Here is a 25293-nt window from a genome sequence, read left to right on the forward strand (position 1 = left end):
AGAGAGTTATTAACAATTATTAAGTTCACAGGCTGAGACATGTGAGAAACAGTACGTTGATATCCTGATATCTGTGCAGTTGCAAGGCAATAAATTCCTTCAAATCTCTGAAATTCTCCAAAGCAAAGAAAATTTTTTTTGTGCAGTTTGCTCTTCTGATGGTTTCTTGTTCATGCAAGACCATTTATCTAAAAAAGCAGCCTCCAAACAGTACATTTTTGCATTTCTCCCCTACAAGTATTTTGTACCCACATTTTTTCAACTCTAAATGACAGGAGAAGGTAGGATGGGAATTTATCTCACTAAGTCATGCAATTTCTCATCTGAAAGGGAGGACTATGCAGAGGTTTTTCACACATGGAACAAACTACCTCAAGGCCAAAAATATCCATGATGCTGATAGTGGTGTGAGGAGATCAGAGTCAACAGGGCCAGTTGGGGGTCTTCAATCCTGGGAATAAATCCAAGAAATCAAGAGATATCTGGTAAATTCAGTTTATGATCCCTAGGATTTAGTGTGTCCTAAGGGGCGAAACAGTGCAGGTAATCCAAAAACATGGAAGGTGGATAGTTCTTGAGTTCTTACCTAGAACAACTATTATAATATAATTATAATTATAATATATAATTCTGTAGACTGACATTTATTGAATGCATGGAGCATCTTGGAGAAATCAAATGTGATGATTGTAAATATCGGCAGTAGCTTTTTGCATAGACAGGTTATATATAGTTTTGGGGCATGGGATGTAAAAGTAAAAATAAGCTACTCTCAACATCCTGGGGAGATTTTCCATAAACTGGGAGATTAATTATGCTAGACTATAAAAAATTATAGAAGTAGCAGATATACCCAATCCTTACTCTATACAAGGTATATATGTTGGTCCAGGAAGTTGGTGTTGAGAATGTTTCACTTAAATTTCTATTATATGCTGTTATTTTGAAAATAATAATATACACAATAAAAGCAGGAAAAAAAGCCATTCTTCAGAAGGTGTGTGTGTGTGTGTGTGTGTGTGTGTGTGCCTTCATTCACACTCAAAACAGCATATAAATATTTGGATTAAATATTGTCTTTATGGTCATGCGAGGTCTTTATTACCATCATATAAAAGGAGAAGGGCGAAGTACTGGTCAGAGTACACTCCCTCATATTCCACGTCCTTATGTCACTCTCACATTCCTGTTTTTTGCACCACAGAGAGGAAGACAACTGAATGTGGAGTGAAGCTTCCAAGTAATGGGTTTCAGTATTTCAGAGGGGGTTGAAGAGGGGAAGTTAGCTGTCCAGTGTTTCCCGAGAAACTAATATTTTGGGGTTGGTGATTAAGTAAGGTGAGTGAAAAGAAATTTTTACGGTGGGGGAAAAAAGTCAGAGTTGGTGTGTCTGTGTGTATTTGTGTGTGTGTGTGTGTGTGTTTATGAAGAAGCTGAGAAATGTCAATAGGGACAGGAGAAAGTGTCTCCATTTAATGTCTTTCACCCTCATGATTAGTCTATATTTGTTCTAACTAGATCCTTTCTCTAGTTAGAAAATATTAAGGATTGTTCTAAAATAAAAAGCTGTACTCCTCTCCAACCTTAGATACTAGGTGTTCATCTTATTCTCTCTGGTTCTTAGAAATTATGTAGCTTTATCCTGTTTATGATAGATCATTCCATGGTCCTTATATTTTTCCTTAGATCCCTTATTTCCCTTATCACTGCCTTTCCAGAAGAAAATTTGTTTTGTGTCAGATTAGAACATTCTGAATCTCTTTCTTCCCTGGGCCCTCTCCCCAATGTAAATCTCTCACTCAAAACCCACTCATGAATTCATTCAGGCAAATCAAGATCTTCTCTATATCTTCTAGCTTTTCACACCTCCTTCAGGAAAATGGGGGTGACAGAAGTCTTGTAATCAGGCAGGACTTCCTGAAGTCCCCTAAATTGGGGCTGATGAATGATATTCCCTTTCTCAAAGTACACATCTGATCCAGAACAAAAGCTCCTTCCAACCCCAACCTTGTCCTCGATTTACCACCATAGGCTAACCCCAGAGAGCACTTTTGCCCTGTATCCCTAGGAAATGGTAGAGGTCAGATTCCTGAGGAAAACTATCTGGGTAATGGTTTTTCTGTTTGTTTGCAGGAAAGAAGTAAAGAAAAACACTTTTAAGCATACAGGAGTCATCTTTGGTCTCTGGGATTTCATATTTCACATCTTATAATGACTAAATTGTCCAAGATGATGTTAGCTGCCCTTCTAATCATGGTGCTATTTTTTTTAAATCAAGTCATCATTGAGAAAGTCACCAGAGAAAATGGTAAGTTTATAAATGATTGATGCTATCGATCTGGATATTTTGGGGATCATGACCTGAACTGAAAGCAGATGCTTAACCTACTGAGTCACCCAGGCACCAGATGGACTATCATGTTTTTATTTTCATCTGCTTCCATGTAGTTTTTAATTTCTTCTTTGAATTTCTGGTTAACCCATCCATTCTTTCATAGGATGTCCTTTAACCTCCATGTATCTGTCCTCTTTCCAAATTTTTTCTTGTGGTTGACTTCAAGTTTCATAGCCCTGTGGCCTAAAAGCATGCATAGTATCATCTCGGTCCTTTTGTAACTTGTTGATGACTGATTTGTGACCACAAATAGAATAGAAATAGAAATAGAATGTGATCTATTCTAGAGAATGCTCTATATGTACTTAAAAAAAAAATTTATTCTGCTGCTTTAGGACAAATTATTCTGAATATCTATATCTATCTATATCTATTTCTATAGATATTATATATTTCTATAGATATTTCTATAAATATTTCCATAGACATAGAAATAGGTATAGATAGATATAGATCCATCTGGTCCAGTGTATAGTTCAATGTCATTGTTTCCTTGTTGATTTTCTGCTTAGATGATCTGTCCATTGATGTAAGTGGGGTGTTAAAGTCCCCTACTATTATTGTTTTATTAGAAATGAGTTTATGTTTGCTATTCATTGATTTATATACTTGGGTTCTTCCATATTGGGGGCATAAATACTTACAATCGTTAGATCTTCTTGATGGAAAGACCCCTTAATTATGTTATAGTGCCATTCATCATCTCTTTTACAGTGTTTGGTTTAAAATCTAGTTTGATATAAGAATGGTTACTACAGCTTTTTGTCACCCATTATCATGAGAGAAGGTTCTCCATTCCCTCACTTTCAATTTGAAGGTGAATTTAGGCCTAAAATAAGTGTCTTGGGGTGTCTGAGTGTCTCAGTCAGTTAAGATTCCAATGCTTGATTTCAGCTCAGATCATGATCTCAGGGTGCTGGGATGGAGTCATGCAATGACTTCATGTTCAGTGGTGAGTTTGCTGGAGGATTTCTCTCCCTCAACCTCTGCCCCTTCTTTCTCTCTCTCTTAAATAAATAAATTTTTTAAGATTTTATTTATTTATCAGAGAGAGACAGGGGGAGAGAGTGAGCACAGGCAGACAGAATGGCAGGCAGAAGTAGAGGGAGAAGCAGGCTCCCCGCCGAGCAAGGAGCCTGATGTGGGACTCGATCTCAGGACGCTGGGATCATGACCTGAGCCGAAGGCAGCTGCTTAACCAACTGAGCCACCCAGGCGTCCCTTAAATAAATAAATTTTTAAAAGATTAAAATAAAATAAAATAGTCTCTTGTAGGCAGCATATAGATTTTTTTATCTATTCTGATATTTTGATTGGAGCATTTATTCCATTTACATTGAGTGATTATTGATAGATATGAATTTAGTTACATTATATTACCTGTAAAGTTGGTGTTCCTTGTGATGTTTTCTCTTCTTTTCTAGTCTTCATTGCTTTTGGTCTTTCTTTCCCACTCAAAGGATCCCTTTTAATATTTCTTGCAGGGCTGTTTAGGGGTCATGAAGTCCTTTTGTTTTTGTTTGTCTTGGAAACTCTATCTTTCCTTTTAAATGAAAGCTTTGTTAGATAAAGTATTCTTGGGTGTGAATTTTTCCCATTCAGCACATTGGGCCACTCTCTTTTGGCCTACATGGATAGATCTTTTACATACGTGGTTTGTCCCTCCTTGAAGGCTGAGGACTTTTTTTCTCTGTGCTCATTTCAGGTTTCCTTCCTTTTCTGTGTATTTTGTGACTTTGACCATGATAAGTCTTGGTGTGCACTGGCTTTTGTTGAATTTTATGGAAGTTCTCTGTGCCTCTTGGATTTTGATATCTATTTCCCTCCCCACAATTAGGGAACTTTTCAGCAATCATTTGCTCAAATAAACTTTCTGCCCCTTCTTCCCTCTCTTATTCTTCTGGAACTTATATGACATTCATGTTATTACACTTTGAAGATTTGCTGAGTTCCTTAAGTCTATCTTCATCATCTAATACTTTTCTTTCCCTCTCCTTTTCAGCCTCATTATTTTCAATACTTGTATCATCTATATCCCTGATTCATTCCTGTGCTTCAACTGTCCTTGCTGTCATTGTATTCAGTCAATTTTGCATCTCAGTTACAGCATTTTTAATCTTGGCTTAACTACTTTTTCATTCTTTAATTTTTGCAGTAAGAGATTCTCTGGTATCTTATAAGCTAACCCAGCTAGCACCCTTATTATTGATGTTTTAAATATTGTTTCAGGCAATTACTTATATCAATTTTGATTAAATCCTTGGTCATTACTCCTTTATGTTTTTTTTTCTTTTTGGGTGAATTCCCCCATCTTGTCTTTTTTGTCTAGGTCACTGTGCGTGTGTGTGTGTGTGTGTGTGTGTGTGTGTGTGTTAGGAAAGCTTGTTATATTTCTGCTCCTGAGAGTAATGGCTATATTGAGACTAGGTCCTATACTTTCTTGGGCTTCAGGAGGTGTTTCAGAGTGTGCAATCTGGTGTTGTGTTTTGACTGTTTTTTCTCTCAGGCCAGTCTTCTGCAGAGTTTCTCCTTTCCTGTTGTGGAGACTTTTAGACCTTGCCCACTGTGTAGCACGTTTGAACTGGATGTGGTTGGGTCTCCTATTAAAGGAAGCTAGATCCTAAGGTGCCAGGGTGGCTCAGTCAGTTAAGCATCTGTCTTTGTCTCAGGTCATGATACCAGGGTCCTGGAATTGAGCCTCACATAGGGATTCCTGATCAATGTAGAACCTGTTTGTCCCTTTCCTTCTGCTCCCTACTCCTTTGCTTGCTTGCTTTCCTGCCTTCTCTCTCTCAAGAAAATACATAAAATCTTAAAAAGAAAATGTAAGCTAGATCCTATTCCCTCTGGAGGTGAAGCGTTGCAGCGGTGTATGGTCAGTTTGCACCTGCCACTCGTCAGGAGGCCTTCTCAGAAGAGCAAACAATCTCCCCTCTTGTACTGCCAGCTTCTGTCAGATCCCCACCTTCACCCTGTCAGGGTCCAAACTGTCTGCCTGCCAGGTGGCACAACACTCTAGTGTTTTATCTCAGACATTAGGTTGGGTTTCAAAACTCCAAATTTTAGGTACCAGCATAACAATGACCTTCACTGATCGTCTGGAGTTCGGTGTTACTGCACTCTGGCTGTTGCGGGTTTGTCCCAGAAAAGCAGTTGCAGGCCTGCTCTGTGGTTGAAAGTTTATGGTATAGTACTGCAAAATGCAAGCACAAAGTTTTGTTGCCCTCATCATGTATCTTTGTTTCTATAGTAGTGACCAAAGTAAAATGTTGGTGCCCACCAGATCCTAAATCCCTGAAGCAGCTGTGCCATGACTTCCAAAGTCACTCCAATAATTGGAACTGTTTCTTATCGCATGAACACTGGGATCATCAGACCACACTGTGTCCTCCCAGGACTCTGCTCTGCTTCCCCACAATAACACCACTAAGAATGTCAGGAATGACCCTGTTTATGGTGTGAACTTCTATAACTTCATATTTTGAGCCCTCCTGCTTATAAAAATAGTTGTGGACAGCCCTTCTCCTTTTCGTAGTCAATGGTTTTGGGAAATAATTTTTCATCTGCATTCTCCTGCAAGTTTCTTTAACTATCTCTTTTTCTTTTTCTGTCTCCTTCCTTTCTCCATGATCAGGGCTACCTCTCATCCACAGCACCTACAGTTCTTTTATCACCCTAATCAACTCTCTGTAGCTTCTACCTTCATTGATGTTGCCATTTTTCTTCTTCTAGATGTGAAATTTGTTCTCTAAGTTCTCAGATTGATTTCTTGGGTGTTCATAATGGCTTGATATTTATCTAATTGTATTCATAATGGGCATTTTAATTGACATTTATAGTTGTAAGATAATTTTCTAGATATATAATATAATATGAAAGGTGTGGGGAAGTGCTTCATGTGATTCATAGGCTTACATGTGACTCATAAGCCTTCTTCAATTCTGGAATTTATATTTCATGTTTTCTCTGGAGTTTTTCTTCATTTGGTGATGTCACATCTGATAAGTATGAAGATATATTGACAGTTTCTAAAAAATTATTATCAAGAGTTTGATCAAAGGATCAAATTAAATTATGAAGATTGAGAGGCCGAAACTATAAGAATATAAAAATTGAATTATGGCAGATTTAAATCATTGAAACCAAAATGAGAAAGAGTTGTAACAAATGAAATTTCTCAAACATGATATCAAATGCAGAGATATCCAAAAAAGTAAAATACAGAAATAAAGTTTGATAGAGCAAATAGAAAAAAAATTTCATTTTATGAATTTAAAGTGATAAGTATGATTTAATTAGAGCACAAATTATATGGGAAAAATGAATGCTAATTAATGATAATCTTAAAGATGTTTATTTTTAGGAAGAAAGGTAAGAATATAAAAAAAGATTTTAAAGGTCATTTGTTGAATGAAAGATATGCAGTCATGAGAGGGAAAGAGAGAGAGGGAGAGGAGTATGTATAAGAAGAATTAAAAAAAATCATAAATCAGTATCTCACTGGATATTGGAGAGATAACAAATGGAACATGTATAGGTAGTTATTCACATCATAACTATAAGAGGGAGTTTAGTAAGATTAGTATAATACTCTAAGGAATTAAAACATATTTATTTTTCTATGAAAAGAAAGGCTTATATTTTGAAAATGAAGTAGGGGATTGAATAAGGAAATGAGGAAATTGAGGATTTACTTATATAACTATACATATTTATAAAATTTCCTATCTGAATTTATTTTTAAAATTAAGGTTATTGAGGTATAATTTACATGTGATAAATGTGCCTGTTTTATATGTTCTTTTTAATGACTTTTGACAAAATATATATACTTATGTTACTGCTCACAATCACGAAAGAATATTTCCATTATATATATATTTTTAAAGATTTTATTTATTTGACAGAGAGAAATCACAAGTAGTCGGAGAGGCAGGCAGAGAGAGAGAGAGGGAAGCAGGCTCCCTGCTGAGCAGAGAGCCCGATGCGGGACTCGATCCCAGGACCCTGAGACCATGACCTGACCTGAAGGCAGCGGCTTAACCCACTGAGCCACCCAGGCGCCCATATTTCCATTATATTAAATGTTTCTTAAGGGTTCTGTTTTAAGAAGGTGATGTAAGGGAACCCTAATCTCACTTCCTCCAGGCACAAACTGAATCTAAGCTACGTATGGAAAAATTTCCTCTGAAAAAACCTAAAACAAGTTCAGTGACTACTATGCATCCAAACAAAGAAGATCCTCAACAAACAAATAGAAGAGAAACAATGGGAAACAATGTCACCCTAAACCCCACCATCAACATGGCAACCCACAGTTGAAAGGGAACTCAAAACCTAGACCTTCTTCCTAAGGGGTAAATGTTGGAACACCACATCAGGCACCATATACTTTTAAGATCTGCATCTGAAAGATGAGTCTGAAAATACTTATTTTTGGAAACTAGCAGGGCTCACAACCATGGTACTCATAAGGCTATAGTGAGCTGAGAAGTAAATCTTAATGTTTCACTCACTCTGTCTCACCCACCTCAGAGAACAGCATGGAAGGAACCAATCTAGGGGTTCCCATAATTTGTAAGGGGGAGGTTCATTTACTTCTTTTGGAACATTGGCCCAAAAGGCAGGCATCTGATTAGACAATTGGGTGACTGCTGTGATGCCGTCTAAGGATAAAGACTGGCCCAGGCAACATCTTTGTGCTTTCCCTATGTCTTCCTCAACTAGTGGGCAGCATTAGGTTTTTTTCTATTTCTTTTTTCAAGTTCCTTTCCCAATGAACACATGTCTACTCTTTCTCTCTGTCTTACTCTAGCAAATAGGCACCATGTCTTACCCTTCCTCTATTCCTCACTCCAGCTAGTGGGCATCATCTTCACAATCTTTCTTTCCCACACTCCAGATCACAAGTCTCTCCTGGAAAGGAGAGTCCCTCCCCCCAATATTTATTTATTTATTGTTAGAAAGAGAAAGAACATGCACAAGCAGGAGAGGTAGAGGGAGAGGAAGAATTCCAAGCAGGCTCTGCACCGAGTATGGAACCTGATGTAGGGCCCAATCTCACGAACCTGAAGTCATGACCTGAGCTGAAACCAAGAATCAGACACACCTAGCCAACTGCATCACCCAGGCACCCCAAGGAGATTTCACATATGTCTGTTGACACAGGTTTTATTTCTGGTGCCACAGTTTTTACAGCTACAATCCAGGTTCTTCCCTTGAGTGTCTAGTTCTGGTGGTCAGGAGTTCCTCGGTCTCACAGGACTGTAACATTGGAGAAACAGTTCTTAGAAGGCTTTCATATCCAGGGCATTACACAAACAGCAGATTGATACAGACTTCCACTCTTTCTATGAAAGAGGCCGATTTGCTTCTCCTGGAGATATAGCCTGAAGGGCAGCTTCAGATAGTAGATGCATTTAAAACTCTGCTGTGCTTTAGGGAATGTAGACCAGTGTACATTATTTCTCACTGTCCCTTTGCCTTCCTCACCAATATCTCCAAGACAGGATTTATACCCTCATCTGGAGTCTTGATTTTTGAGACTGCCACCTAACAGACACCTCTAGATTACTGGCACTAATTTTTGGTGGGCTATATGTTTGTGTCCACAGGACTGTATGTATATTCATACTTTAAAAGTTGAAGAAAAACAGCTGCTGAGTTTCTACATGCCAATCAGACTAAATCTAGGTGTTAACTATAACCCTTCCTTTTGAAACACTGAAAGGTGTTGGGACCCCCTTTACTACTGAGAGCCACTAAAATAAAATTAACTTTTTAGACAATCACAAAGGTTTGAGAAACAAGATCTAAGGCAGAGTCAAACAACAACTTTTATCATCTATATGAGAACATTCCTTCAAGAATGGGAGAGGTTAATGTTCCATATAATAACAGAAACCAGCATGGAAAGTCAAACATAATGAGGAATCAGAGAGTAAGTTACAAATGAACAAGATAAAACTCAGAAAAAAAAATCCTTAATGAAACAAAGATAGGTAATTTAACTGGTAAAGAGTTCAAAGTATGATTATCAAAATTCTCACCAACTTGAAGAAAGAATGGATTAACACAGTGAAAACATCCACAAAGATAAAAAACATAAGAAAGTCACAAATGGAAATATTGGAGCCAAAGAATACAATAACTAAATGGAAAAATACACTAGAAGGAATGAACAACAGGCTAAATGAAGAGGAAGAAAGGATCAGTGCATTCCAAAACAAGGCAGTAAGACTCGCTCAAAGAAAGCAGCAGAAAGTAAGAATAATGAAATAAGTGATATGGTTTAAAGGACTTATGGCACAAGAAGCAGATGAAAACATTCACATTATAGGGATTCTAGAGGAGAGGAAATAAAGGGCAGAAAACTTAATGGCTGAAAATTTCCCTAACCCAGAAAAGAAATAGACACCCAGATCAGGAAGCCCAGAATTCCAAATACAATGAAATCAAAGAGGGGAACCTAGGTTAAGTGGTCAACTCTTGATTTTTGGTTCAGGGAATGATCTCAGGGTCCTGGGATCTAGCCCTGCATTGGGTGTCATACTCAGTGAGGAGTCTGTTAGAGGATTCCTTCTCTTCCTCTCCCTCTGCCCCTCCCTCCACTCATGCTCTTCTTCTTTAAAATAAATAAATAAATCTAAAAAAGAAAAAAAATGAATGCAAGGAGAATGACACAAAGACACAGTATAATTAAAGTATCAAAAACTAAAGACAGAGAAAAATATTAAAAGCAGCAAGAAGAAATCCCAACTTGCCATATATAGACAAACCACAGATCAAAAACTAGTAAGAGATGGGAAAAGAAAGAAAGAAAGACAGAAAGAAAGAAAGAAAGAAAGAACAAAAGAAAGAAATCCAAGTATATCACAAAGAAAGCTAACTTAAGATGAGAGGAGTGCAAAGGAAGAAAGGAGCAGAACATTCACAAAAATGAACACAAAACAAATAACAAATTGGTAATAAACACATGCCTATCAATAATTAATTTGAATGTAATTGGACTAAATGCTCTAATCAAAAGGCATAGGTGATGGAATGGATAAAAAACAAGACTCATATATATTGTCTGCCAGAGACTCACTTCAAACCTAAAGACATGCTTAGATTGAAAGTGAGGATATGGAGAAAAATTATCATTTAAATGAATATGAAAAAGGAAAGAGGGTAGTAACACTTTTATCATAAAAAATTGACTTTAAAACAAACACTAAAACAAGAGAAAAATGATATTATATAAGCATTAAGAGGACAATTGAAAAAGAAGACATAACAAAGGAAAATATTTATGCACTTAAAAAGGGAGCACCCAAATACACAGAACACTTAATAACAAATATGAAATAACTAATCACTAGTAATAAAATTGTACTGGGGAACTTTAATACTCCACTTACATCAATGGATAGATCATGTAAACAAAAAATAAACAAGGAAATCATGACTCTGAATGACACATTGGACCAGATGGATTTACCAGATATATTCAGAACATTCCATCCTAAATAGCAGAATATTTCAAGTGCACATGGAATATTCTCCAAAATAGATCAAATTTTAGGCCACAAAAGAAACCTTAAAATTTCAAAAATATCAGTTACACAATGCATCTTTTTTACTACAACACTATGAAACTAGAAATCAAGAAGAAAAAATCTGGAAAGAGCACAGATACATGAAGTTAAATAGCATGTTACTAAACAATGAATGGTTAACAATGAATGGAAATAAAAAAGATACAAGGAGACAAAAATGAAAATAGAAGAATCCAAAATCTTTGATATGCAGTGAAAGTGGTTGTAAGAGGGAAGTTTATAGCAATATAGGTTTTCCTCAAGAAGCAAGAAAATGTTTAAATAAACAATCTACCTATACACCTAAAGGAGTTAGAAAAGGACAAACTAAACCCAAAACCAACAAAAGGAAGAAAATAACACAGATGAGAGCAAAAATAAATGATGCAGAAATAATTGATATAGAAAATTTAAAAATAGAACTAATCAATGAAATCCAAAGCTGGTTCTTTGAAAAGATCAATAAAACTGATAAAGGTTTAGTCAGTTATCACAGAGAGAGAGTCATCTTAAATAAACAAAATCAGAAATTAAAGAGAAGTAATATCAACTTATATCACAGGAATACAAAGATTGTAATAGGCTATTATAAAAAAGAATTATGTGTCACCAAACTGGACAACCTAGAAAAGGTGGGTTAATTCCTAGTAACACACAACCTATCAAAATTGAAAGAGAAGGAAATAATAAAATTTGAATGAACCAATTACTAGCAATAAAATTGAATAGGTAATTAAAAAAAAAAAACCTCATAACAAAAGTCCAGGAACAGCTGGCTTCACAGGTGAATTCTACCACACATTTTATGAAGAGTAAATACCTATTCTCAAAAATTTCAAAAATAGAAAAGGAAGGAAAACTTCCAAGTTCATTCTATGAGGCCCACATTACATTGATACCAAAAGCACTGAAGCACACAACAACAACAACAAAACACAACTACAGGCTAATAACTATAATGAACATGGATGCAAAAATTCCCAACAAAATATCAGCAAATCAAATCCAACAATACATTAAAAAAATCATGTGATCAAGTGAGATTTATTTCTGGGATGCAAAAGTGGTTTGATATTTGCATATCAGTGTGATATATCACATCATTATGAAAAGATATAAAAACATTTGATCATCTCAGTAGATGCAGAAAAAGTATTTGACATAGTACAACATTTATTAATAATAAAAACCCTCAACAATATAGGTTTAGAGGGAACATACCTCAACATATGAAGCCTATCTAAGCAAACATCATACTCAATGAGAAAAAAACCAGAATTTTCCCCCCAAGGTCAGGAACAAGACAAGGATATCCACTCTCACCATCTTTATTCAACATAGTACAGGAAGTCTTAGCTCCAGGAATCAGAAAACAAATGGAAAAAAAAATGCAACCAAGTTAATAAGGAGGAAGTAAAACTTTCACTATTTGCAGATGACAGATACTATATATATAAAACCCTAAAGACTCCACTGAAAAACTACTAGAACTGATAAATGAACTCAGTAAAGTTGCAGAAAACAAAATCAATGTACAGAAATCCATTGTATTTCTATACAGTAATAATAAAGAAGCAAAAAGAGAAAGTTACAGAACAATCTGATTTACAATTGTACCAGAAATTATAAGATACCTACGAATAAACCTAACCAAAAAGGAGAAAGACTTGAAAACTATAAAACATTGATGAAAAAAATGAAGATGACACAAACAAATGAAAAGAAACTCCATGCTCATGGAATGGAAGAACAAATATTGTTAAAATGTCCATATTACCCAAAGTAATCTATAAACATAATGCAATTTCTATCAAAATACCAACACTATTTTTGACAGAACTAGAACAATCTTAAAATTTGTATGGAACCACAAAAGATCTGAATATCCCAAATATTTTTTTTAATTTTTTATTTTTTATAAACATATATTTTTATCCCCAGGGGTACAGGTCTGTGAATCACCAGGTTTACACACTTCACAGCACTCACCAAAGCACATACCCTCCCCAATGTCCATAATCCCACCCCCTTCTCCCAAACCCCCTCCCCCCAGCAACCTTCAGTTTGTTTTGTGAGATTAAGAGTCACTTATGGTTTGTCTCCCTCCCAATCCCATCTTGTTTCACTGATTCTTCTCCTACCCACTTAAGCCCCCATGTTGCATCACCACTTCCTCATATCAGGGAGATCATATGATAGTTGTCTTTCTCTGCTTGACTTATTTCGCTAAGCATGATACGCTCTAGTTCCATCCATGTTGTCACAAATGGCAAGATTTCATTTCTTTTGATGGCTGCATAGTATTCCATTGTGTATATATACCACATCTTCTTGATCCATTCATCTGTGGATGGACATCTAGGTTCTTTCCATAGTTTGGCTATTGTGGACATTGCTGCTATAAACGTTCGGGTGCACATGCCCCTTTAGATCACTACGTTTGTATCTTTAGGGTAAATACCCAATAGTGCAATTGCTGGGTCATAGGGCAGTTCTATTTTCAACATTTTGAGGAACTTCCATGCTGTTTTCCAGAGTGGCTGCACCAGCTTGCATTCCCACCAACAGTGTAGGAGGGTTCCCCTTTCTCCGCATCCTCGCCAGCATCTGTCATTTCCTGACTTGTTGATTTTAACCATTCTGACTGGTGTGAGGTGATATCTCATTGTGGTTTTGATTTGTATTTCCCTGATGCCGAGTGATATGGAGCACTTTTTCATGTGTCTGTTGGCCATCTGGATGTCTTCTTTGCAGAAATGTCTGTTCATGTCCTCTGCCCATTTCTTGATTGGATTATTTATTCTTTGGGTGTTGAGTTTGCTAAGTTCTTTATAGATACTGGACACTAGTCCTTTATCTGGTATGTCGTTTGCAAATATCTTCTCCCATTCTGTCAGTTGTCTTTTGATTTTGTTAACTGTTTCCTTTGCTGTGCAAAAGCTTTTGATCTTGATGAAATCCCAATAGTTCATTTTTGACCTTGCTTCCCTTGCCTTTGGCGTTGTTCCTAGGAAGACGTTGCTGTGTCTGGGTCGAAGAGGTTGCTGCCTGTGTTCTCCTCAAGGATTTTGATGGATTCCTTTCTCACATTGAGGTCCTTCATCCATTTTGAGTCTATTTTTGTGTGTGGTGTAAGGAAATGGTCCAATTTCATTTTTCTGCATGTGGCTGTCCAATTTTCCCAGCACCATTTATTGAAGAGGCTCTTTTTTCCATTGGACATTCTTTCCTGCTTTGTCGAAGATTAGTTGACCATAGAGATTAGGGTCTATTTCTGAGCTCTCTATTCTGTTCCATTGATCTATGTGTCTGTTTTTGTGCCAGTACCATGCTGTCTTGATGATGACAGCTTTGTAATAGAGCTTGAAGTCCGGAATTGTGATGCCTCCAACGTTGGCTTTCTTTTTCAATATCCCTTTGGATATTGGAGGTCTTTTCTGGTTCCATATAAATTTTAGAATTATTTGTTCCATTTCTTTGAAAAAGATGGATGGTACTTTGATAGGAATTGCATTAAATGTGTAGATTGCTTTAGGTAGCATAGACATTTTCACAATATTTATTCTTCCAATCCAGGAGCATGGAACATTTTTCCATTTCTTTGTGTCTTCCTCAATTTCTTTCATGAGTACTTTATAGTTTTCTGAGTATAGATTCTGTGTCTCTTTGGTTAGGTATTTCTAGGTATCTTATGGTTTTGGGTGCAATTGTAAATGGGATTGACTCCTTCATTTCTCTTTCTTCTGTCTTGCTGTTGGTGTAGAGAAATGCAACTGATTTCTCTGCATTGATTTTATATCCTGACACTTTACTGAATTCCTGTATAAGTTCTAGCAGTTGTGGAGTGGAGTCTTTTGGGTTTTCCACAAATAGTATCATATCATCTGCGAAGAGTGATAATTTGACTTCTTCTTTGCCGATTTGGATGCCTTTGATTTCCTTTTGTTGTCTGATTGCTGAGTCTAGGACCTCTAGTACTATGTTGAATAGCAGTGGTGATAATGGACATCCCTGCCATGTTCCTGACCTTAGCAGAAAAGCTTTCAGTTTTTCTCCATTGAGAATGATATTTGCAGTGGGTTTTTCATAGATGGCTTTGATGATATTGAGGTATGTGCCCTCCATCCCTACACTTTGAAGAGTTGTGATCAGGAAGGGATGCTGTACTTTGTCAAATGCTTTTTCAGCATCTATTGAGAGTATCATATGGTTCTTGTTCTTTCTTTTATTGATGTGTTGTATCACATTGACTGATTTGCGGATGTTGAACCAACCTTGCAGCCCTGGAATAAATCCCACTTGGTCGTGGTGAATAATCTTTTTAATGTACTGTTGAATCCTATTGGCTAGTATTTTGTTGAGTATTTTCGCATCTGTGTTCATCAAGGATATTGGTCTATAGCTCTCTTTTTTGGTGGGATCCTTGTCTGGTTTTGGGATCAAGGTGATGCTGGCCTCATAAAATGAGTTTGGAAGTTTTCCTTCCATTTCTATTTTTTTGGAACAGTTTCAGGAGAATAGGAATTAGTTCTTCTTTAAATGTTTGGTAGAATTCCCCCGGGAAGCCGTCTGGCCCTGGGCTTTTGTTTGTTTGGAGATTTTTAATGACTGTTTCAATCTCCTTACTGGTTATGGGTCTTTTCAGGCTTTCTATTTCTTCCTGGTTCAGTTGTGGTAGTTTATATGTTTCTAGGAATGCATCCATTTCCTCCAGATTGTCAAATTTATTGCCGTAGTGTTGCTCATAGTATGTCCTTATAATAGTTTGTATGTCTTTGGTGTTAGTTGTGATCTGTCCTGTTTCATTCATGATTTTATTTATTTGGGTCCTTTCTCTTTTCTTTTTGATAAGTCTGGCCAGGGGTTTATCAATTTTGTTAATTCTTTCAAAGAAGCTGGTAATGATTTCTAATTTGTTTCTATTTCCTTGGTGTTAGTCGTGATCTCTACCCTTTCATTTACGATTTTATGAATTTGGATCCTTTCTCTTTTCTTTTGGATAAGTCTGGCCAGATGTTTGTCAATCTTGTTAAAATTCTTTCAAAGAACCAGATTCTAGTTCCATTGATCTATTCTACTATATTTCTGGTTTCTTATTCATTGATCTCTGCTCTAATCTTTACTATTTCTCTTCTCCTGCTTTAGGTTTTACCTGTTGTTCCTTCTCCATCTCTTTTAGGTGTAACTTTAGCTTGTACTTTTGGGATTTTTCTACCTTTCCAAGAGAGGTTTGGATGGCTATGTATTTCCCCCTAAGGACTGCCTTTGTAGTATCCCATAAGTTTAAGACTGCACTGTAGGGGATTATGCTAAATGAAACAAGTCAAGCAGAGAAGGACAATTATCATATGGTTTCACTCATATGTGGAACATAAGAAATAGCACGGAGGACCATAAGGGAGGGGAGAGAAAACTGAAGGGGGAGAAATCAGAGAGGGAGAGAAACCATGAAAGACTATGGACTTTGGGAAACAAACAGGGTTTCAGAGGGGTGAGGGATGGAGGTAGGGTGATGGGTATTAATGAGGGCATGTGTTGTGATGAGCAATGGATGTTATATGCAACTAATGAGTCATTGAACACTACATCAAATACTAATGAAGTATATAAAATGGCTAAATGAACATAATAATTTTTAAAAAGTAGAGAATATGATTTTCATTAAAAAATTGATCCTGGAAAATCTCCATTACCAGAATTTCTCCATGTATTTTTCCTTTAGTTTCATTGTTTAGCTTTTATGTTGTGTTTCCCTATGAATGAATTATTGTACATGGTATGAGGTAAGTACATGGTTAATCTTTAAAATACATATTCAATTATTTAGGTGTCAAAATACTAATTACCTTGACACCTTTGTAAACTATGAATTGACAACACCTAATGCTGGTGGTAATGTGGAGTAGCAGGAATGCACATGCATGTGTGGTAGGGATGCAAAATGATATAACTATTTTGGAAGACAGTTTTGTTGTTTCTTGCAAAGCTACACATAGCTTTACATACATTCCAGCAATTGAATTCTTAGGTATTTACCCACATGAGTTGAAAATGGCTGTCTAAACAAAACCTGAACATAAATGCTGGTAACATCTTAAAACATAATTGCCAAACACTGGAAGCAACCAAATGCTTCAATGGGTGAATGAATAAATGGACTATGGTACATTCATACAATGAAACATTATAAAGCAATACAAATAAATTAGTCATTTGTATTAATGCTCATCCAAATTATAGACCTGAAATTTTCTTCTCTTATTGTGTCATTGTCTGGCTTTGGTATCATGATTATGCTGACTCTATAAAATTAATTTGGAAGAGTTCTCACTCCTTTTTTTTTGGAAGAATTTAAGAATAATTGGTATTAGTTAGGTAGAATTCACCTGTGAATCCACCTGGTGCTAAATCTTCTTGGGACTTTTATTTTCAATTTCTTATTTTTTTATTAACATATAATGTATTATTACATGTTATGTTATATGTTATATATGTTATATGTGAACCTCCAGGTTTACACACTTCACAACACTCATCGTAGCACATACCTTCCCTAGTGTCCATAACCCAACCACCCTCTTCCTACCTGCCTCCCCCTGGCAACCCTCAGTTTTGTGAGATTAAGAATCCCTTAGAGTTTGTCTCCCTTCCAATCACCATCTTGTTCCATTTTTCCTTCCCTACCCCCCAAGACCTCCACATTGCCTCTCAAATTCCTCATATCAGGGAGATCATATAATAATTGTCTTTCTCTAATTGACTTATTTTGCTAAGCATAATACCCTCTAGTTTCATCCACGCCATCTCAAATAGTAAGATTTCATTTCTTTTGATGGCTGCATAGTATTCCATTGTATACATCTACCACTTCTTCTTTATCCATTCATCCATTGATGGACATCTAGGTTCTTTCCATAATTTGGCTATTGTGGATACTGCTTCTATAAACATTTGGGTGCATGTGCCCCTTCAGATCACAACATTTGTATCTTTAGTGTAAATACCCAGTAGTGCGATTGCTGGGTCAAAGGGTAGCTCTATATTCAACTTTTTGAGGAACCGCCATGCTGTTTTCCAGAGTGGCTGCACCAGCTTGCATTTACACCACCAATGTAGGAGGGTTACTCTTTCTCTGCATTCTTGCCAACATCTGTCATATCCTGACTTATTAATTTTAGCCATTCTGACTTGTTTGAGGTAGTTTCTCATTGTGGTTTTGATTTGTATTTCCCTGATGCTGAGTGATGTGCAGCACTTTTTAATGTGTTTGTTGGCCATCTGGATGTCTTCTTTGCAGAACTGTCTGTTCATGTCCTCTGCCCATTTCTTGACTGGATTATTGGTTCTTTGGGTGTTGAGTTTGATAAGTTCTTTATAGATTTTGGATACTAGCCCTTTATCTGATACGTTGTTTGCAAATATCTTCTCCCATTCTGTCAGTTGTCTTTGGTTTTGTTAACTCTTTCCTTTGTTGTGCAAAAGCTTTTGATCTTAGTGAGGTCCCAATAGTTAATTTTTGCCCTTGTTTCCCTTGCCTTTGGTGATGTTTCTAGGAAGAAGTTGCTATGGCTGAGGTCGAAGAGGTTGCTGCCTGTGTTCTCCTCAAGGATTTTGATGGATTCCTTTCTCATATTGAGGTCCTTCATGCATTTTGAGTCTATTTTCATGTGTGGTATAAGGAAGTGGTCCAGTTTCATTTTTCTTCATGTGGCTGTCCAATTTTCTGAACACATTTGTTGAAGAGACTGTCATTTTTCCATTGGAAATTCTTTCCTCCTTTGTTGAAGATTCATTGACCATAGAGTTGAGGATCTATTTCTGAGCTTTCTATTCTGTTCCATTGATTTATGTGTCTGTTTTTGTGCCAGTACCATACCGTCTTGATGATGACAGCTTTGTCATAGAGCTTGAAGTCTGGAATTGTGATGCCACCAACTTTGTTTTTCTTTTCCAACATTCCTCTGGCTATTTGAGGTATTTTCTAGCTCCATATAAATTTTAGAATTATTTGTTCCATTTCTTTGGGGAAAAAAAAGGATGGTATTTTGATAAGGATTACCTTAAACATGTAGATTGCTTTAGGTAACATAGACATTTTCATATTTGTTCTTCCAGTATATGAGCATGGAACATTTTTCCATTTTTTTGTTTCTCCCTCAATTTATTTCATGAATACTTTATAGTTTTCTGAGTACAGATTCTTTGCCTCTTCAATTAGGTTTATTCCTAGGTATCTTATGGCCTTGGGTGCAATCGTAAATGGGATTGAATCCTTAATTTCTCTTTCTTCTGTCTTATTGGTGTATAGAAATGCAACTGACTTCAGTGAATTTTTTGTATATCCTGACACGTTAATGAATTCCTGTACAAGTTCTAACAGATTTGGAGTGGAGTCTTTTGGGTTTTCCACATAAAGTATCATATCATCTGCAAAGAGTGATAGTTTGACTCTTCTTTGCCAATTTGGATGCCTTTAATTTCTTTTTGTTGTCTGATTGTTGAGGCTAGGACTTCTAATACTATGTTAAATAGCAGTGGTGATAGTAGACATCCCTGCCATGTTCCTGACCTTAGCGGGAAACCTCTTAGTTTTTCTCCATTGAGAATGATATTTGCTGTGGGTTTTTCAGAGATGGCTTTGATGATGTTGAGGCATGTATCCTCTATTCCTACACTTTGAAGAGTTTTGATCAAGAAAGGATGCCATACTTTGTCCAATGCTTTTTCCGCATCTATTGAGAGTATCATGTGTTTCTTATTCTTTCTTTTATTAATGTATTGCATCACATTAATTGATTTGCGGATGTTGAAGCAACTTTGCAGCAATGGAATAAATTGCACTTGGTCGGGGTGAATAATCCTTTTAATATATACTGTTGGGTCCTATTGACTAGTATTTTGGTGAGAATTTTCACATCTGTGTTCTTTTAGGATATTGGTCTGTAATTCTCTTTTTTGATGGGATCTTTGTCTGGTTTTGGGATCAAGGTAATGCTGGCCTCATAAAATGATTTTGGAAGTTTTTCTTCCATTTCTATTTTTTGAAACAGTTTCAGGAGAATAGGAGTTAATTCTTCTTTAAGTGTTTGGTGGAATTCCCATAGGAAGCCTTCTGGCCCTCGGATCTTGTTTGTTGGGAGATTTTGATGACTGCTTCAATCTCCTTATTGGTTATGTATCTGTTCAGGTTTTCCATTTCTTTCTGGTACAGTTGTGGTAGTTTATATGTCTGTAGGAATCATCCATTTCTTCCAGCTTGTCAAATTTGCTGGCATATAATTGCTCATAATATGTTCTTATAATCGTTTGTATTTCTTTGGTGTTGGCTTTGATCTCTCCTCTTTCATTCATAATTTTATTTACTTGGGTCCTTTCTCTTTTCTTTTTGATAAGTCTGACCAGGGTCTTATCAGTCTTATTAATTCTTTCAAAGAACCAGCTTCTAACTTTGTTATTTGTTCTACTGTTTTTGTTTGTTTGGTTTCTATTTCATTGATTTCTGCTCTGATTTTTATTATTTCTCTTCTCCTTCTGCGTTTAGGCTTTCTTTGTTGTTCTTTCTTCAGCTGTGTTAGTTGTAGGGTAAGGTTGTGCACTTGATACCGTTCTTGTTTCTTGAGAAAGGCGTGTATCACTTTATATTTTCCTCTCAGGGCTGCCTTTGCTGTGTCCCACAGGTTTTGAGCTGTTGTGTTTTCATTATCATTTGTTTCCATGATTTTTTTTCAATTCTTCATTAATTTCATGGTTGACCCATTCATTCTTCAGTAGAATGCTCTTTAGGCTCCATGTATTTGGATTTTTTCCCAAGTTTCCTCTTATGGTTGAGTTCTAGCTTCAGATCACTGTGGTCTGAAAATATGCAGGGAATGATCCCAGTCTTTGGTACCATTTGAGACCGGATTTGTGACCCAGGATGTGATCTATTCTGGAGAATGTTCCATGTGCACTAGAGAAGAATATGTATTCTGTTGCTTTGGGATGGAATGTTCTGAATATATCTGTGGTGTCCATCTGGCCCAGTGTGTCATTTAAGGCCTTTATTTCCTTGTTAATCTTTTGCTTGGATGATCTGTCCATTTCAGTGAGGGGGGGTGTTAAAGTCCCCTAATATTATTTTATTATTGTCTATGTGTTTCTTTGATTTTGTTATTTATTGGTTTATATAGTTGGCTGCTCCCATGTTAGGGCAGAAATATTGAAAATTGTTAGATCTTCCTGTTAGACAGACCCTTTGAGTATGATATAGTTTCCTTTCTCATCTCTTATTATAGTCTCTGGCTTAAAGTCTAATTGATCTGATATAAGGATTGGCACACCAGCTTTCTTTTGATGTCCATTAGCATGGTAAATTGTTTTCCACTTCCTCACTTTAAATCTGGAGGTGTCTTTGGGTCTAAAATGAGTTTCTTTTTTTTTTTTTTTCCCATTCTGATATCCTGTGTCTCTTGATTGGGGCATTTAGCCCATTTACATTCAGGGTAACTATTGAAAGATATGAATTTAGTGTCTAATATTGCCTCTAAGGTGACTATTACTGTATATTGTCTCTGTTCCTTTCTGGTCTACTACTTTTAGGCTCTCTCTTTGCTTAAAGGACTCCTTTCAAAATTTCCTATAGGGCTGGTTTGTTTACAAATTCTTTTAGTTTTTGTTTGTGCCAGAAGCTTTTTATCTCTCCTTCTATTTTCAATTATGGCCTACCTGGATATGGTATTCTTAGCTGCATGTTCTTCTTCTTGTTTAGTGCCCTGAGTATATCGTGCCAGTTCTTTCTGGCCTGCTAGGTCTCCGCCGATAAGCCTGCTGCCCATGTAATATTTTTACCATTGTATGTTACAGACTTCTTGTCCCAGGCTGCTTACAGAATTCTCTCTTTGTTACTAAGACCTGTATATTTTACTATTAAATGATGGAGTGTGGACCTATTCTTACTGATTTTGAAGGGGGTTCTCTGTGCCTCCTGGATTTTCATGCTTGTTCCCTTTTCCATATTAGGAAAATTCTCTATAATAATTCCATCCAATATACCTTCTGCTCCCCTCTCTCTCTCTTCTTCTTCTGGAATCCCAATTATTCTTATGTTATTTCATCTTATGGTATTGTTTATCTCTTGAATTTTCCCCTCATGTTCCAGTTGTTGTTTGTCTCTCTTTTTCTCAGTTTCTTTATTCTCTGTCATTTGGTTCTATATCACTAATTCTCTCTTCTGTCTCTTTTATCCTAGTAGTAAGAGCCTCCGTTTTTGTTTACACCTCATTAATAGCTTTATTTCAGCTTGGTTAGACTTTAGTGCTTTTATTTCTCCAGAAAGTGCTTTTATTTCTCCAAACAGGGCTTCTCTAATATCTTCCATGCCCTTTTTGAGCCCAGCTAGCACCTTGAGAACCATCATTCTGTACTCTGCATCTGACATATTTCTAATGTCTGTACTGATTAGGTCCCTAGCCTTCAGTACTGCCTGTTTTTTTGTTTGTTTGTTTGTTTGTTTTTGTGGTGAGTTTTTTCCACCTTGTTTTATCCAGATAAGAATATATGAAGGAGAGAATAAAAATACTAAAAGGGTAGCAAAGACCCCAGAAAAATGTGTGTTAATCAAAGCAGAAGGGATCCCAAATCATGGTGGGTGGGGAGAAAGGGGATAGAAAGAAGTTAAAAATTTTTTTTAAAAAAAGAAAATATAGATTTTTGACTGGTGATTAGTACAGGGTCACCCACTTAATTTTGGGAGTACTTTGGTCTCTTAGAAGAAACTGTGAAGAGTTTTCATTAAGAAAGAATGCTGTACTTTATCAAATACTTTTCTGACATCTATTGAAAGGAACATATGATTCTTGTTCTTTCATTAATATACTGTATCACATTGATTGATTTGCGGATGTTAAACCAAACTTGCAGCCCAGGAATAAATCCCACTTGGTCATGGTGAGTAATCCTTTTAATGTACTTTTGGATCCTATTGGCTAAGATGCTGGTGAGAACTTTTGCAGCCATTTTCATCAGGGAAATTGGTTTCTAGTTCACCTTTTGATGCGGTCTTTGGTTTAGGGATCAAGGTAATGCTGGCCTCATAAAATGAATTTGGACGTTTTCCTTCCATTTCTATTTTTTTGGAACATTTTCAGAAGAATACATATTAAATCCTCCTTAAATGTTTCATAGAATTCCCCTGGGAAGTCATCTGGTCCTGGGCTCTTTTGTTTTTTGGGAGATTTTTTATGATTGCTTTAATTTCTTTACTGGTTATATGTCTGTTCACATTTTCTAGTTCTTCCTGGTTCAGTTTTGGTAGTTTATACCTCTCTATGAATTCATCCATTTCTTTAAGATTGTCTAATTTGCTAGCCTATAACTGCTCATAATAGGTTCTTATAATTGTTTGTATTTCTTTTCTGTTGGTTGTGATCTCCCCTCTTTTCCTCATGATTTTATTAATTTGGGTCCATTTTCTTCTCTTTTTGATAAGTCTGGCCAGGGGTTTATCAATCTTATTAATTCTTTCAAAGAATCATCTTCTAGATTCATTAATCTGTTCTTTGGATCTTTATTTCATTGATTTCTGCTCTGATCTTTATGACTTCTCTTCTCCTGCTGGATTTAGGCTTTATTTGTTGTTATTTCTCCAGCTCCTTAGGTGTATTGTGAGGTTGTATATTTGAGACCTTTCTTGTTTCTTGAAAAAGGCTTGTAGTGTTATATACTTTCCTCTTAGGATCACCTTTGTGGCATCCTAAAGGTTTTGAATAGTTCTGTCTTCATTTTCACTTGTTTCCGTGATTTTTAAAAATTCTTCTTTCATTTTCTGATTGACCAATTCATTCTTTAGTAGGATACCCCTTAGCCTCCATGTTTTTGGGTTCACTCCTCCTTTCCTCTTGTGGTTGAGTTCTAGTTTCAAAGCAGTGTGATCTGAAAATATGCAGGGCATGATTCCAATCTTTTGGTACTATTAGAGACCTGATTTATGACCCAGGATGTGATCTATTCTGGAGACTGTTCCTTGTGCACTAAAGAAGAATGTGTATTCTGTTGTTTGGGGATAGAATGCTCTGAATGTATCTGTGAAAGCAATCTTGTCCAGTGTGTCATTTGAAGCCTTTATTTCCTTGTTGATCTTTTGCCTCCATGATCTTTCCATTTCAGTGAGGAAGGTGTCAAAATTCCCTACTGTTATTGTATTATTGTTGATGTATATCATTGATTCTGTTATGAATTAGTTGACATAATTGGCTGCTCCCATGTTAGGGGCACAGATATTTAAAATTGTTAGATCCTCTTGTTGGATGGACACTTTAAGCATAATATGGTGTCCTTCCTCATCTCTTATTATAGTTTTTGGTTTAAAATCTAATTGGTCTGTCATAGGGTTTGCCACCCCAGTTTTCTTTTCATGTCCACTAGCATGGTAAATTGTTTTTTACCCCCTCACTTTAAATCTGGAGGTGTCTTTGGTCTAATGTGAGACTCTTGCAGACAGCATATCTAGGGATTTTTTTTTAATCTATTCTGATACACTGTGTCTTTTGATTGGGTCATTAGCCCATTCACATTCAGCGTAACTACTGAAAGATATGAAGATATCATTGTATTGCCTGTAATGTGACTGTTACTTTATATTGTCTTTGTTTCTTTCTGCTCTATGCTACTTTTAGGCTGTCTCTTTTCTTAAAGTACCCCTTTCAATATTTCCTGAAGGCTGGTTAAGTGTTGGCAAATTCTTTTAGTTTTTGTTGGGCTTGGAAGCTCTTTATTTCCTTCTATTTTCAATGGCAGCCTAGCTGGATAAAGTATTCTTGTCTGCATATTTTCTCATTTAATGCTCTGAATGCATCATGCCAGTCCTTTGTGGCCTGTCCGTTGTCTGTGGGTATGTCTGCCATTCTAATATTTCTACCATTGTATGTTACCGACCTCTTGTCCTGAGCTGCTTTCAGGATTTTTTCTTTGTCTCTGAGACTACTATGTTTTGCTATTGAGTGACAGGGTGTTGGCCTATATTTCTTGATTTTGGGGGGGATTCTGTGTCCTTCTGCATTCTGATGCCTGTTTCTTTCCCCAAATTAAGGAAGTTGTCTACTATAATTTGCTCTAATATAGCTTCTTCCCCCCTCTCTCTCTTTCTTCTGGAATTCAAATTATTCTAATATTGTTTCACTTTATGTTATCACTTATGTATCAAATTCTCCCCTCATTATCCAGTAGTTGTTTTTCTGTCTTTTTCTCATTTTTTTTTTTATTCTCCATTGTTTGGTCTTTTATATCACTAATTCTCTCTTCAGCCTCATTTATCCTAGCAGTAAGAGCTTCTATTTTTTATTG

At 36.3% G+C, this 25293-nt stretch overlaps 1 protein-coding gene across 19 annotated transcripts in view; it reads left to right on the plus strand.

Moving 5' to 3' along the window:
* Positions 1 to 1185: 1185 nt before the first annotated feature.
* LOC131834290 (butyrophilin subfamily 1 member A1-like) overlaps positions 1186 to 25293 on the plus strand; it is a 68538-nt gene continuing 44430 nt past the window's right edge. For all 19 annotated transcript variants that reach the window (XR_009354812.1, XR_009354811.1, XM_059178740.1 and 16 more), the window contains exons 1-2: positions 1186 to 1338; positions 2134 to 2308. Coding sequence is in view for 15 of the 19 variants with exons in the window: in XM_059178738.1 (XP_059034721.1) it covers positions 2212 to 2308 (97 nt within the window). In the remaining 4 variants the exon portion in view is untranslated. The remainder of the gene's footprint in view (positions 1339 to 2133; positions 2309 to 25293) is intronic.

This window comes from Mustela lutreola, chromosome 6, assembly GCF_030435805.1.
Source record: "Mustela lutreola isolate mMusLut2 chromosome 6, mMusLut2.pri, whole genome shotgun sequence".
NCBI lineage: Eukaryota > Metazoa > Chordata > Mammalia > Carnivora > Mustelidae > Mustela > Mustela lutreola.